This window comes from Coregonus lavaretus (assembly GCF_964263955.1).
Source record: "Coregonus lavaretus genome assembly, contig: HAP1_SCAFFOLD_828, whole genome shotgun sequence".
Classification (NCBI taxonomy): domain Eukaryota; kingdom Metazoa; phylum Chordata; class Actinopteri; order Salmoniformes; family Salmonidae; genus Coregonus; species Coregonus lavaretus.
This window is the reverse complement of record NW_028157030.1, coordinates 111,778-127,578: the sequence shown is the minus strand read 5'-3', so window position 1 is coordinate 127,578 and position 15,801 is coordinate 111,778. Positions and strand designations below refer to the sequence as shown.

Sequence of the window (15,801 nt, the reverse complement as noted above, 5' to 3'; positions counted from 1 at the left end):
CTGTTCCTCCCTCCCCTCCGTTCCCTCCTCCCCTCCGTTCCCTCCCTCCCCTCTGTTCCTCCCCTCTGTTCCTCCCTCCCCTCCGTTCTCTCCCTCCCCTCTGTTCCTCCCTCCCCTCTGTTCTCTCCCTCCCCTCTGTTCTCTCCCTCCCCTCTGTTCCTCCCTCCCCTCTGTTCCCCCCTCCCCTCTGTTCCCCCCTCCCCTCTGTTCCTCCCTCCCCTCTGTTCCTCCCTCCCCTCTGTTCCTCCCTCCCCTCCCTCCCCTCCCTCCCCTCTGTTCCTCCCTCCCTCCGTTCCCTCCCTCCCCTCTGTTCCTCCCCTCTGTTCCCCCCTCCCCTCTGTTCCCCCCTCCCCTCTGTTCCCCCCTCCCCTCTGTTCCTCCCTCCCCTCTGTTCCTCCATCCCCTCTGTTCCTCCCTCCCCTCCGTTCCCTCCCTCCCCTCTGTTCCTCCCTCCCTCCGATCCCTCCCTCCCCTCTGTTCCCTCCCCTCTGTTCCTCCCTCCCCTCTGTTCCTCCCTCCCCTCTGTTCCTCCCTCCCCTCTGTTCCTCCCTCCCCTCTGTTCCTCCCTCCCCTCTGTTCCTCCCTCCCCTCTGTTCCTCCATCCCCTCTGTTCCTCCCTCCCCTCTGTTCCTCCCTCCCCTCCGTTCCCTCCCTCCCCTCTGTTCCTCCCTCCCTCCGATCCCACCCTCCCTCTGTTCCTCCCTCCCCTCTGTTCCTCCATCCCCTCTGTTCCTCCCTCCCTCTGTTCCTCCCTCCCCTCTGTTCCTCCCTCCCCTCTGTTCCTCCCTCCCCTCTGTTCCTCCCTCCCTCTGTTCCTCCCTCCCTCTGTTCCTCCCTCCCTCTGTTCCTCCCTCCCCTCTGTTCCTCCCTCCCCTCTGTTCCTCCCTCCCCTCTGTTCCTCCCTCCCTCCCTCCGATCCCACCCTCCCTCTCCGTTCCCTCCCTCCTCTCTGTGCTATCTCCACTGAGTCACACACTCACTGGTTGTCATTTCTCTCCACCAACCAAAATGTGTGCTCCCAGAATGCTAAAGTACTTCATTTATAAACTGGCTCTTGACACCAAGGAGTGTTTTTTGCAGCCTGGAGTGTTGCTCCTCTCCTCGTATCTCCCGACAGCAGCATGCTTTGCACAGTTTGCCAGTCATCCATAAATCATATTCCTTTAGTAATTCATGGTGCTGACTGACTGACTGTGTGTAGCTAGCTTGTAAACAGGACCAGGGCAGTACAGTGCTGTGACTAGCCTCCTAGTCTGTCAGGACCAGGGCAGTACAGTGCTGTGACTAGCCACCTAGTCTGTCAGGACCAGGGCAGTACAGTGCTGTGACTAGCCTCCTAGTCTGTCAGGACCAGGGCAGTACAGTGCTGTGACTAGCCTCCTAGTCTGTCAGGACCAGGGCAGTACAGTGCTGTGACTAGCCACCTAGTCTGTCAGGACCAGGGCAGTACAGTGCTGTGACTAGCCACCTAGTCTGTCAGGACCAGGGCAGGACAGTGCTGTGACTAGCCTCCTAGTCTGTCAGGACCAGGGCAGTACAGTGCTGTGACTAGCCTCCTAGTCTGTCAGGACCAGGGCAGTACAGTGCTGTGACTAGCCACCTAGTCTGTCAGGACCAGGGCAGTACAGTGCTGTGACTAGCCTCCTAGTCTGTCAGGACCAGGGCAGTACAGTGCTGTGACTAGCCACCTAGTCTGTCAGGACCAGGGCAGTACAGTGCTGTGACTAGCCTCCTAGTCTGTCAGGACCAGGGCAGTACAGTGCTGTGACTAGCCTCCTAGTCTGTCAGGACCAGGGCAGTACAGTGCTGTGACTAGCCTCCTAGTCTGTCAGGACCAGGGCAGTACAGTGCTGTGACTAGCCTCCTAGTCTGTCAGGACCAGGGCAGTACAGTGCTGTGACTATCCTCCTAGTCTGTCAGGACCAGGGCAGTACAGTGCTGTGACTAGCCTCCTAGTCTGTCAGGACCAGGGCAGTACAGTGCTGTGACTAGCCTCCTAGTCTGTCAGGACCAGGGCAGTACAGTGCTGTGACTAGCCTCCTAGTCTGTCAGGACCAGGGCAGTACAGTGCTGTGACTAGCCTCCTAGTCTGTCAGGACCAGGGCAGTACAGTGCTGTGACTAGCCTCCTAGTCTGTCAGGACCAGGGCAGTACAGTGCTGTGACTAGCCTCCTAGTCTGTCAGGACCAGGGCAGTACAGTGCTGTGACTAGCCTCCTAGTCTGTCAGGACCAGGGCAGTACAGACCAGGGCAGTGACTAGCCTCCTAGTCTGTCAGGACCAGGGCAGTACAGTGCTGTGACTATCCTCCTAGTCTGTCAGGACCAGGGCAGTACAGTGCTGTGACTAGCCTCCTAGTCTGTCAGGACCAGGGCAGTACAGTGCTGTGACTAGCCTCCTAGTCTGTCAGGACCAGGGCAGTACAGTGCTGTGACTAGCCTCCTAGTCTGTCAGGACCAGGGCAGTACAGTGCTGTGACTAGCCTCCTAGTCTGTCAGGACCAGGGCAGGACAGTGCTGTGACTAGCCTCCTAGTCTGTCAGGACCAGGGCAGTACAGTGCTGTGACTAGCCTCCTAGTCTGTCAGGACCAGGGCAGTACAGTGCTGTGACTAGCCTCCTAGTCTGTCAGGACCAGGGCAGTACAGTGCTGTGACTAACCACCTAGTCTGTCAGGACCAGGGCAGTACAGTGCTGTGACTAGCCTCCTAGTCTGTCAGGACCAGGGCAGTACAGTGCTGTGACTAGCCTCCTAGTCTGTCAGGACCAGGGCAGTACAGTGCTGTGACTAGCCTCCTAGTCTGTCAGGACCAGGGCAGTACAGTGCTGTGACTAGCCTCCTAGTCCGTCAGGACCAGGGCAGTACAGTGCTGTGACTAGCCTCCTAGTCTGTCAGGACCAGGGCAGTACAGTGCTGTGACTAGCCTCCTAGTCTGTCAGGACCAGGGCAGTACAGTGCTGTGACTAGCCTCCTAGTCTGTCAGGACCAGGGCAGTACAGTGCTGTGACTAGCCTCCTAGTCTGTCAGGACCAGGGCAGGACAGTGCTGTGACTAGCCTCCTAGTCTGTCAGGACCAGGGCAGGACAGTGCTGTGACTAACCTCCTAGTCTGTCAGGACCAGGGCAGTACAGTGCTGTGACTAACCACCTAGTCTGTCAGGACCAGGGCAGGACAGTGCTGTGACCAGCCTCCTAGTCTGTCAGGACCAGGGCAGTACAGTGCTGTGACCAGCCTCCTAGTCTGTCAGGACCAGGGCAGTACAGACCAGGGCAGTGACTAGCCTCCTAGTCTGTCAGGACCAGGGCAGTACAGTGCTGTGACTAGCCTCCTAGTCTGTCAGGACCAGGGCAGTACAGTGCTGTGACTAGCCTCCTAGTCTGTCAGGACCAGGGCAGTACAGTGCTGTGACTAACCTCCTAGTCTGTCTCTCTCTGATGATTGATGAGTGTATCTCTGTCAAACTTCATATGTCAAATCTCATTGGAAGGATTTGAGGTTAGGCAGCGATAGTTTCTTGACCTGCAACAACCATGTGATTACAGTGTTGTTCGTGGTAGTCAGGTGGTCGACCCTAGACTACTAGATGTCACATGCTTATTTCTGTGCTGCTTGTGTAACCTTGTTTGAGATGTTAATGTGGCTAATGTACATATCTGACGTCGTCACGATGCCTAGAGAAGCATTTAACCCTTTTAATATGCTATAATGATAACTGCTACTAGACTGTTAAGTCTCTAACCTCACACTCCCACCACCCTTTGACCTCTGACCTTTACAGGAAGTGATGATGAGTACAGCGACGACGACGACATGAGCTGGAAGGTTCGCCGTGCGGCCGCCAAGTGCCTGGACGCCGTGGTCAGCACACGCCACGAGATGCTGCCAGAGTTCTACCGCACCGTGTCGCCCGCGCTCATCGCTCGCTTCAAGGCACACACGCGCACACACACACACACACACACACACACACACACACACACACTATCCCGTGTTCCTCTAGGTTTCTATCTTCCAAGGAGTTTTACCTAGCCATTGGGCGTCTGTTTGTGTTTGTGGTTTCTCTCTGAGTCTAGGCCGGGTTACTAAAAAGTAAAAGCACTTTGACATCAACAGTTGTAACAAAGGGCTTTATAAAAACATTTTGATTGATTGATTGACTAATGTATTGGCTGATGTATTGACTGATGGATTTGTAGGAGCGGGAGGAGAACGTGAAGGCTGATGTGTTCCATGCCTACCTGTCGCTGCTGAAACAGACACGTCCTGCTCAGAGCTGGCTGTGTGACCCTGATGCCATGGAACAAGGAGAGACCCCGCTCACCATGCTGCAGAACCAGGTAAAACACAGAGAGAGACTCCACTCACCATGCTGCAGAACCAGGTAAAACACAGAGAGAGACTCCACTCACCATGCTGCAGAACCAGGTAAAACACAGAGAGAGAGACTCCACTCACCATGCTGCAGAACCAGGTAAAACACAGAGAGAGACTCCACTCACCATGCTGCAGAACCAGGTAAAACACAGAGAGAGACTCCACTCACCATGCTGCAGAACCAGGTAAAACACAGAGAGAGAGACTCCACTCACCATGCTGCAGAACCAGGTAAAACACAGAGAGAGACTCCACTCACCATGCTGCAGAACCAGGTAAAACACAGAGAGAGAGACTCCACTCACCATGCTGCAGAACCAGGTAAAACACAGAGAGAGACTCCACTCACCATGCTGCAGAACCAGGTAAAACACAGAGAGAGAGACTCCACTCACCATGCTGCAGAACCAGGTAAAACACAGAGAGAGACTCCACTCACCATGCTGCAGAACCAGGTAAAACACAGAGAGAGACTCCACTCACCATGCTGCAGAACCAGGTTAAAACACAGAGAGAGACTCCACTCACCATGCTGCAGAACCAGGTAAAACACAGAGAGAGACTCCACTCACCATGCTGCAGAACCAGGTAAAACAGAGAGAGAGACTCCACTCACCATGCTGCAGAACCAGGTAAAACAGAGAGAGGCACTGCCCAATCTGGCTGGTAGACCATACGTTCTACTAGCCAATGGTGGGTGATGTTCTTTTAGCCAAGGATCCAAAAATCTGTGCTGTGCGATATTTCAGAAGACATGTTTTCGGGCTAGTTTGGCACGTTTCCTACTAGCCTGGTCTAAACAGTACTACCTGGTTACCTGTATTAATGCATCACACCAATGTAATGCTCCTATGTTAATGCTCACACACACACAGAGGGTCGAGAGAGTAGTATTTCTGATAGTTATCCTAGTGGTAGTTCTAGTATGTATTAGTCAGTAGTATTTCTGATATTTATCCTAGTGGTAGTTGTAGTATGTATTAGTCCAGTAGTATTTCTGATAGTTATCCTAGTGGTAGTTCTAGTATGTATTAGGCAGTAGTATTTCTGATATTTATCCTAGTGGTAGTTCTAGTATGTATTAGTCGGTAGTATTTCTGATATTTATCCTAGTGGTAGTTCTAGTATGTATTAGGCAGTAGTATTTCTGATATTTATCCTAGTGGTAGTTCTAGTATGTATTAGGCAGTAGTATTTCTGATATTTCTCCTAGTGGTAGTTCTAGTATGTATTAGTCGGTAGTATTTCTGATATTTATCCTAGTGGTAGTTCTAGTATGTATTAGTTGGTAGTATTTCTGATATTTATCCTAGTGGTAGTTCTAGTATGTATTAGTTGGTAGTATTTCTGATATTTATCCTAGTGGTAGTTGTAGTATGTATTAGTCCGTAGTATTTCTGATATTTATCCTAGTGGTAGTTCTAGTGTGTATTAGTCCGTAGTATTTCTGATATTTATCCTAGTGGTAGTTCTAGTGTGTATTAGTCCGTAGTATTTCTGATATTTATCCTAGTGGTAGTTCTAGTGTGTATTAGTCCGTAGTATGTCTGATATTTATCCTAGTGGTAGTTCTAGTGTGTATTAGTCCGTAGTATGTCTGATATTTCTCCTAGTGGTAGTTCTAGTGTGTATTAGTCCGTAGTATTTCTGATATTTATCCTAGTGGTAGTTCTAGTGTGTATTAGTCCGTAGTATGTCTGATATTTATCCTAGTGGTAGTTCTAGTGTGTATTAGTCCGTAGTATGTCTGATATTTCTCCTAGTGGTAGTTCTAGTATGTATTAGTCCGTAGTATGTCTGATATTTCTCTCTCCCGCCGGGTGCTGCTGCAGGTGCCAATGATCGTTAAGGCCCTGCATAAGCAGATGAAGGAGAAAAGTGTCAAGACTCGCCAGTGCTGCTTCAACATGCTGACAGAGCTGGTCAACGTGCTGCCTGGAGCCCTCACCCAACACATCCCTGTCCTCGTACCAGGTAGGTTACTACCTTACCCTACCCTAACCCTGGAGCCCTCACACAACACATCCCTGTCCTCGTACCAGGTAGGTTACTACCCTAACCCTGGAGCCCTCACACAACACATCCCTGTCCTCGTACCAGGTAGGTTACTACCCTACCCTGGAGCCCTCACACAACACATCCCTGTCCTCGTACCAGGTAGGTTACTACCCTACCCTAACCCTGGAGCCCTCACACAACACATCCCTGTCCTCGTACCAGGTAGGTTACTACCCTACCCTAACCCTGGAGCCCTCACACAACACATCCCTGTCCTCGTACCAGGTAGGTTACTACCCTGCCCTAACCCTGGAGCCCTCACACAACACATCCCTGTCCTCGTACCAGGTAGGTTACTACCCTACCCTGGAGCCCTCACACAACACATCCCTGTCCTCGTACCAGGTAGGTTACTACCCTACCCTAACCCTGGAGCCCTCACACAACACATCCCTGTCCTCGTACCAGGTAGGTTACTACCCTACCCTAACCCTGGAGCCCTCACACAACACATCCCTGTCCTCGTACCAGGTAGGTTACTACCCTAACCCTGGAGCCCTCACACAACACATCCCTGTCCTCGTACCAGGTAGGTTACTACCCTAACCCTGGAGCCCTCACACAACACATCCCTGTCCTCGTACCAGGTAGGTTACTACCCTAACCCTGGAGCCCTCACACAACACATCCCTGTCCTCGTACCAGGTAGGTTACTACCCTACCCTAACCCTGGAGCCCTCACACAACACATCCCTGTCCTCGTACCAGGTAGGTTACTACCCTAACCCTGGAGCCCTCACACAACACATCCCTGTCCTCGTACCAGGTAGGTTACTACCCTACCCTACCCTAACCCTGGAGCCCTCACACAACACATCCCTGTCCTCGTACCAGGTAGGTTACTACCTTACCCTACCCTAACCCTGGAGCCCTCACACAACACATCCCTGTCCTCGTACCAGGTAGGTTACTACCTTACCCTGCCCTAACCCTGGAGCCCTCACACAACACATCCCTGTCCTCGTACCAGGTAGGTTACTACCCTAACCCTGGAGCCCTCACACAACACATCCCTGTCCTCGTACCAGGTAGGTTACTACCCTACCCTAACCCTGGAGCCCTCACACAACACATCCCTGTCCTCGTACCAGGTAGGTTACTACCTTACCCTAACCCTGGAGCCCCCACACAACACATCCCTGTCCTCGTACCAGGTAGGTTACTACCCTACCCTAACCCTGGAGCCCTCACACAACACATCCCTGTCCTCGTACCAGGTAGGTTACTACCCTAACCCTGGAGCCCTCACACAACACATCCCTGTCCTCGTACCAGGTAGGTTACTACCCTACCCTAACCCTGGAGCCCTCACACAACACATCCCTGTCCTCGTACCAGGTAGGTTACTACCTTACCCTGGAGCCCTCACACAACACATCCCTGTCCTCGTACCAGGTAGGTTACTACCTTACCCTAACCCTGGAGCCCTCACACAACACATCCCTGTCCTCGTACCAGGTAGGTTACTACCCTAACCCTGGAGCCCTCACACAGCACAGCCCTGTCCTCGTACCAGGTAGGTTACTACCTTACCCTAACCCTGGAGCCCTCACACAACACATCCCTGTCCTCGTACCAGGTAGGTTACTACCCTAACCCTGCCCTAACCCTGGAGCCCTCACACAACACATCCCTGTCCTCGTACCAGGTAGGTTACTACCCTACCCTAACCCTGGAGCCCTCACACAACACATCCCTGTCCTCGTACCAGGTAGGTTACTACCCTAACCCTGGAGCCCTCACACAGCACAGCCCTGTCCTCGTACCAGGTAGGTTACTACCCTAACCCTGGAGCCCTCACACAACACATCCCTGTCCTCGTACCAGGTAGGTTACTACCCTAACCCTGGAGCCCTCACACAACACATCCCTGTCCTCGTACCAGGTAGGTTACTACCCTACCCTAACCCTGGAGCCCTCACACAACATAACTTGCACTGAGAGGCCAGTTTATTAGGTACACCACCCTGTTCAGAAAAATGGTTAGCTTCTACAGACAGTGGGTCACGTGGCCGTGGCTTGCTATATAAAACAGGCAGACAGGCATCGAGGCATTCAGTTACTGTTTGATTGAACGTTAAAATGGGCAAAACGAGTGACCTGAAAGAATGAGCGTGGTATGATCCTCTGTGTCACACGCACCGGTTCCAGTCTCTCAGAAACCTCCGGCCTCCTGGGCTTTTTACAAACAACAGTGTCTAGGGTTTACCGAGAATGGTGCGACAAACAAAAAACACCCAGTCAGCGACAGTCCTGTGGGTGAAAATAGCTTATAATAATAATATGCCATTTAGCAGACGCTTTTATCCAAAGCGACTTACAGTCATGCGTGCATACATTATTTTATTTTTTTTGTGTATGGGTGGTCCCGGGGATCGAACCCACTACCTTGGCGTTACAAGCGCCGTGCTCTACCAGCTGAGCTACAGAGGACCACAGCTTGTTGATGAGAGGTCAAAGGAGGATGGCAAGAATGGTGCAAGCTAACAGGCGAGCCACAAACAGGAAAACAACGGTGCAGTGCAACAGTGGTGTGCAGAACTGCATCTTGGAACGCACAACTCGTCGGTCCTTGCCACGGATGGGCTATTGCAGAAGACGACCACACCGGGTTCCACTCCTATCAGCTAAAAACAAGAAGAAGCGGCTCCAGTGGGCACGCCATCACCAACACTGGACAATTGAGTAGTAGAAAAACATTGCCTGGACCGACGAATCCCGATTCCTCTTGCGTCATGCTGATGGCAGTCCAGGATTTGGCGTGAGTCCATGGTTCCATCCTGCCTGGTGTCAACGCTACAGGCTGGTGGCAGTGGTGTACTGGTGTGGGGAATGTTTTCCTGTCACACGTTCGGTCCCTTGATACCAATTTGAGCAACGTTTCAGTGCCCCGAAGAATTCCGGCTGTTCTGGAGGCAAAGGGGAGGGGTCTGACCCCCGGTACTAGATGGGTGTACCTCATGTGAACCTGAAATTTGTCCCCAGGACACCACACACACACACACACACACACACACACACACACACACACACACGAAGGAGAGGCTGAAAGCAGCATTGGATCAGCTGCAGAGCTACAATTCCCCTGGAGCAGCCCTTGCTCAAGGGCACAATGGTAGTAGTTGGCACGCCGAGATTCTGATCTCACTCTTGCCAGACTTTTACCCGGGGCCTATCCTGGTCTCTCACCCCCAACATCTCAGTGCTGCTCCCAGGAACGAGGCTCCCGCCCTTGGCACATTCTTCAGCCTCATCCCTCTGGTCTGGAGGTCACTCCGTCTGACGGAGGCTGGCTGACCGACAGACTCAGGCTGATTTCGGTTCTTATGAAATGATGACATTAAATGCCTTTTCATGTCTTAGTGGAATGAGAGTAGTTGAGTTGACAGGAAATATGTTGAAGTAGAACATTTGTATTATTTTACCTAGTCAGCGTGTCACCTTAGAGGAATCGATGGATTGATAGCTTTGCATGTTGTTTATTGCTGTTTGCAGCCATAGGGTCTTCTTTCCCTTTAGAACACTACAAGTGATTTATTACGACTTGTTCGCAGTTAAATGCAACACAACAAAGGCAACAAGAGTAGATTTTATATCTTGTTCTGTCATTTTCTAAATGACCTTGGGAGAGAAACCAGTCATTGTAGTTTCCCCAACATGCTCCTCCGAACTCTATTCTACAGTGCCACTGCTCTGCTTCAGTAACCCACCGCAATGGGATTATACAGGATCAATGTAATATGAAGCTAGCTTCTCCACCAGGGGAGTGGAGGATCTGAAAGGGGCTGATCATCACTATTATCTGCCTGTTGTTGGATTGATTCTTACTGTAAAACCATCCTGTTGTTGTATTGATTCTTATTGTAAAACCTTCCTGTTGTTGAATTGATTCTTACTGTAAACCTTCCTGTTGTTGTATTGAGTCTTACTGTAAACCTTCCTGTTGTATTGATTATTACTGTAAACCTTCCTGTTGTATTGATTCTTACTGTAAACCTTCCTGTTGTATTGAGTCTTACTGTAAACCTTCCTGTTGTTGTATTGAGTCTTACTGTAAACCTTCCTGTTGTATTGATTCTTACTGTAAACCTTCCTGTTGTTGTATTGAGTCTTACTGTAAACCTTCCTGTTGTATTGAGTCTTACTGTAAACTTTCCTGTTGTATTTATTCTTACTGTAAACCTTCCTGTTGTATTGATTCTTACTGTAAACCTTCCTGTTGTATTGAGTCTTACTGTATCCCTTCCTGTTTAGTAAGGAAGCTCTCTGTTTTCCTCATTGTATTTTGTGTTCCCTGAAACATGGGTCAGGTTTCTGACCTCACCTGCACCACTTTCCTCATCAGTTTCCCTTCTTTCCTTTCATATTCTAATGCATTGGGCCGGTTTCCCCAGACACACATCACACCTAGTCCTAGACTAAACAGCACTTTCAATTGAGTTTCTAGTCTAGGACTAGGCTTAATCTGTGTCCGGGAAACCCTCTCTCAATGTGCATATCGACTAAACTAACCTACTCTCCCTCCCTCCCAACAGGAATCATCTTCTCTCTCAACGACAAGTCCAGTTCGTCCAACCTGAAGATCGATGCCCTGTCCTGTCTGTATGTGGTCCTGTGTAACCACCAGCCCCAAGTCTTCCACCCCCATGTTCAGGTCGGATATTAGGACTTTTGAAATAGTCTCAGAACTCTCACTGAGTGGTCCATCCACAAAAAAAAAAGTATTTCTTTATTTGAAAGACGTCTTGTCATTTTGTGAAGTGACACTTGAATAAACTTTTTAATAAACGTTTCTAACCTGTAACCTCCAAAGGCCCTGGTGCCGCCCGTGGTGGCATGTGTGGGAGACCCCTTCTATAAGATCACCTCTGAGGCCCTGCTGGTCACTCAACAGTTGGTCAAGGTGATCAGGTAAGGTTATCTAGTCTATTCTAATACATGCGTATTGATGTGTTCTCTTGTTTTAATAGGATAACTACATGTTTCACCAGAGGTAACTCGAGTTGTGTGTTGCTGTTTTTCATTCTGTCTGTACAGTATTTATTTTCCTTTTTATTCTGATGCAAGCACATGGCCCAGTATGGGGAAAATGAAGCTTTCTCAATGTGAATCTGAATCTTCTCAGACCTCTGGACCAGCCGGAGAGGGACACCTTCGATGCTTCTCCCTACATCACTGACCTCTTCACCTGCACCATCAAACGCCTCAAGGCTGCCGACATCGACCAGGAAGTGAAAGAGAGGGCCATTTCCTGTATGGGTCAGATCATCTGTAACCTAGGAGACAGCCTGGGGGCCGACCTCCCTGGGACGCTGCACATCTTCCTAGAGCGCCTGAAGAATGAGATTACCAGGCTGACTACGGTCAAGGCCCTCACGCTCATCGCAGGTAGGGAGGGGATGATATCGGGAAGTCTTTCAGAATCCATACGTAGGTTTTTCAGAATCTGTTGATGACGGTTGATTTAATGGCTTGATAAGTCGTTTTTTTAAACTAATAAATCAGTTTCCCTGCTCGATAAGAGGTGTGTGTGTATATACTTACTTTTCAAACTTGCTCTCATTCCTAATCACAGGCTCCACGCTGAAGATTGACCTTCGACCTATCCTTGACGAGGCGGTGCCCATCCTGGCGTCGTTCCTGCGTAAGAACCAGCGGGCGCTGAAACTGAGCACCCTGGCCGGCCTCGACATCCTGGTGAAGAACTACAGCGACAGCGTGACCCCGGCCATGATCGACGCGGTGCTGGCCGAGCTGCCTCCGCTGATCAGCGAGAGCGACATGCATGTGTCCCAGATGGCCATCAGCTTCCTGACCACCCTGGCCCGTGTCCACCCTCTCTCCCTTGCTAAGATCGGGGGGTCGACCATCCTCTCAGAGCTCATCTCTCTGGTCAGGTCTCCTCTTCTGCAAGGAGGGGCCCTCGGTGCCATGTTAGAGTTTTTCCAGGTACGAATGGTTACCAGTTACAGTTTGATAAGGGAATGCTATATTAACGCCTAGGACAGCGGATGGGTGAGTTCAATTGACGTACTGTGTTGTAAAAAGTTTGTGAACCGCTTGGAAAATCAGCAAAAAAAACGATCAGGTATTTAGGTCCTACTTTGTCCCTATAGAAGATGCTCTGTAGTTTCCCAAACTATCAACTTCGAATCTAGAAGTGTCACTGCTTAATGTTAATTGTTAATTGTATTTATTAAACACTGACCCTGACCAAGCAGGATTGTTGCACTCAGAAAAGTATATTCTGTTCTTCTATATTCAGGCTCTGGTGGGTACGGGGACACCCTCTCTGGGTTAGGGTTATGTTATATTAAAAGCGGTGTTATTGTGTCTCCTCTCCCAGGCTCTGGTGCGTACGGAGACACCCTCTCTGGGTTAGGGTTATGTTATATTAAAAGCTGTATTATTGTGTCTCCTCTCCCAGGCTCTGGTGGGTACGGGGACATCCTCTCTGGGTTAGGGTTATGTTATATTAAAAGCTGTATTATTGTGTCTCCTCTCCCAGGCTCTGGTGGGTACGGGGACACCCTCTCTGGGTTAGGGTTATGTTATATTAAAAGCGGTGTTATTGTGTCTCCTCTCCCAGGCTCTGGTGGGTACGGAGACATCCTCTCTGGGTTACATGGACCTGCTCCGTATGCTGACCGGTCCAGTCTACGCCCAGAGTGCTGCTCTGACACACAAACAGTCCTACTACTCCATCGCCAAGTGTGTGGCTGCTCTGACCCGCGCCTGTCCTAATGTGGGTTCACTGTTCTCTTGGCTTTTAGACATTCTTCCTGTGTTATGTTCTCCTGGAGGACTTTTAGACATCCTTCCTGTGTTATGTTCTCCTGGAGGACTTTTAGACATCCTTCCTGTGTTATGTTCTCCTGGAGGACTTTTAGACATCCTTCCTGTGTTATGTTCTCCTGGAGGACTTTTAGACATCCTTCCTGTGTTATGTTCTCCTGGAGGACTTTTAGACATCCTTCCTGTGTTATGTTCTCCTGGAGGACTTTTAGACATCCTTCCTGTGTTATGTTCTCCTGGAGGACTTTTAGACATTCTTCCTGTGTTATGTTCTCCTGGAGGACTTTTAGACATCCTTCCTGTGTTATGTTCTCCTGGAGGAGTTTTAGACATCCTTCCTGTGTTATGTTCTCCTGGAGGACTTTTAGACATTCTTCCTGTGTTATGTTCTCCTGGAGGACTTTTAGACATCCTTCCTGTGTTATGTTCTCCTGGAGGACTTTTAGACATCCTTCCTGTGTTATGTTCTCCTGGAGGACTTTTAGACATCCTTCCTGTGTTATGTTCTCCTGGAGGACTTTTAGACATCCTTCCTGTGTTATGTTCTCCTGGAGGACTTTTAGACATCCTTCCTGTGTTATGTTCTCCTGGAGGACTTTTAGACATCCTTCCTGTGTTATGTTCTCCTGGAGGACTTTTAGACATCCTTCCTGTGTTATGTTCTCCTGGAGGACTTTTAGACATCCTTCCTGTGTTATGTTCTCCTGGAGGACTTTTAGACATCCTTCCTGTGTTATGTTCTCCTGGAGGACTTTTAGACATTCTTCCTGTGTTATGTTCTCCTGGAGGACTTTTAGACATCCTTCCTGTGTTATGTTCTCCTGGAGGAGTTTTAGACATCCTTCCTGTGTTATGTTCTCCTGGAGGACTTTTAGACATTCTTCCTGTGTTATGTTCTCCTGGAGGACTTTTAGACATTCTTCCTGTGTTATGTTCTCCTGGAGGACTTTTAGACATCCTTCCTGTGTTATGTTCTCCTGGAGGACTTTTAGACATCCTTCCTGTGTTATGTTCTCCTGGAGGACTTTTAGACATTATTCCTGTGTTATGTTCTCCTGGAGGACTTTTAGACATCCTTCCTGTGTTATGTTCTCCTGGAGGACTTTTAGACATCCTTCCTGTGTTATGTTCTCCTGGAGGACTTTTAGACATCCTTCCTGTGTTATGTTCTCCTGGAGGACTTTTAGACATTATTCCTGTGTTATGTTCTCCTGGAGGACTTTTAGACATCCTTCCTGTGTTATGTTCTCCTGGAGGACTTTTAGACATCCTTCCTGTGTTATGTTCTCCTGGAGGACTTTTAGACATCCTTCCTGTGTTATGTTCTCCTGGAGGACTTTTAGACATTCTTCCTGTGTTATGTTCTCCTGGAGGACTTTTAGACATTCTTCCTGTGTTATGATCTACAGGGGGTATTTCTTCTCAGATTTGTACGGTTTGAATATATCCCTGTTTATTTCTTTGTTTGTTCATTATTTTAACACTGTGTTTTATAATGTTGTATGATCACTAGGAGGTGCCCTAAAGGCTTTTGCAATATTTAATGCACTTTAAATAAAGTTTGATTGTATTTGTAGGAGGGTCCTGCCGTGGTAGGTCAGTTCATCCAGGATGTGAAGAACTCTCGGTCCACAGACTCCATCAGGCTGCTGGCACTGCTGTCACTGGGAGAGGTGGGCCACAGTTTTAAATACAACTATTCAAAAAAAGAATGTGTGTGCATGTCTAAGTGATTTTATAGTTGTGGGAGAAATAGTAGTTTTACTGCTGCTGATAGTGGGACTAATAGTAGTTTTACTGCTGCTGGTAGTAGGACTAATAGTAGTTTTACTGCTGCTGGTAGTAGGACTAATAGTGGTTTTTCTGCTGCTGGTAGTAGGACTAATAGTGGTTTTACTGCTGCTGGTAGTAGGACTAATAGTGTTTTTACTGCTGCTGATAGTAGGACTAATAGTAGTTTTACTGCTGCTGGTAGTATGACTAATAGTGGTTTTGCTGCTGCTGGTAGTAGGACTAATAGTGGTTTTGCTGCTGCTGGTAGTAGGACTAATGGTGGTTTTTAATTGTAGTAGGCTAGTATCAGTAGCTGTAGTGACTAGTATTAGTAGAGTGAAGTGAATCATTAATAATATCTGTCTCTGTGGTAGGTGGGACACCACGTAGACCTGAGCGGCCAACCAGAGCTCAAGACGGTCATCCTGGATGCCTTCTCATCCGCTTCTGAAGAGGTCAAGTCTGCCGCATCGTACGCCCTAGGATCCATCGCCGTGGGCAACCTGCCTGAATACCTGCCCTTCGTCCTGGGGGAGATCTCGGGGCAGCCCAAGAGGCAGTACCTGCTGTTACACTCACTCAAAGAGATCATCAGGTAGGATAGTCCAGCGGTTAGGGAGGTGGAGCTGAAAGGTCGCTGGTTCAAGTCCCAGGTCGGCCGGCTGAACTGGCTAATGGAGGGTTGCTGTTTTAACCCATATTTTACCAGACAGGTCGGTTATGAACGAATTGTTATTCATAATGACAGCCTGGCATGTGGCGAGGGACAAGTGCAGGGCTAAATGAATCCAATCAAAAGCAGC

General features: G+C 49.4%; 1 protein-coding gene across 1 annotated transcript in view; it reads left to right on the top strand.

The window, feature by feature from the left end:
- Positions 1 to 15,801, top strand: part of cand1 (cullin-associated and neddylation-dissociated 1) — a 52,002-nt gene that overhangs the window by 26,955 nt on the left and 9,246 nt on the right. The window contains exons 8-17 of the mRNA XM_084199900.1: positions 3,777 to 3,928; positions 4,195 to 4,335; positions 6,205 to 6,346; positions 10,966 to 11,084; positions 11,244 to 11,341; positions 11,556 to 11,818; positions 12,006 to 12,379; positions 13,020 to 13,175; positions 14,803 to 14,898; positions 15,373 to 15,593. Coding sequence (XP_084056026.1) covers positions 3,777 to 3,928; positions 4,195 to 4,335; positions 6,205 to 6,346; positions 10,966 to 11,084; positions 11,244 to 11,341; positions 11,556 to 11,818; positions 12,006 to 12,379; positions 13,020 to 13,175; positions 14,803 to 14,898; positions 15,373 to 15,593 — 1,762 coding nt within the window. The remainder of the gene's footprint in view (positions 1 to 3,776; positions 3,929 to 4,194; positions 4,336 to 6,204; positions 6,347 to 10,965; positions 11,085 to 11,243; positions 11,342 to 11,555; positions 11,819 to 12,005; positions 12,380 to 13,019; positions 13,176 to 14,802; positions 14,899 to 15,372; positions 15,594 to 15,801) is intronic.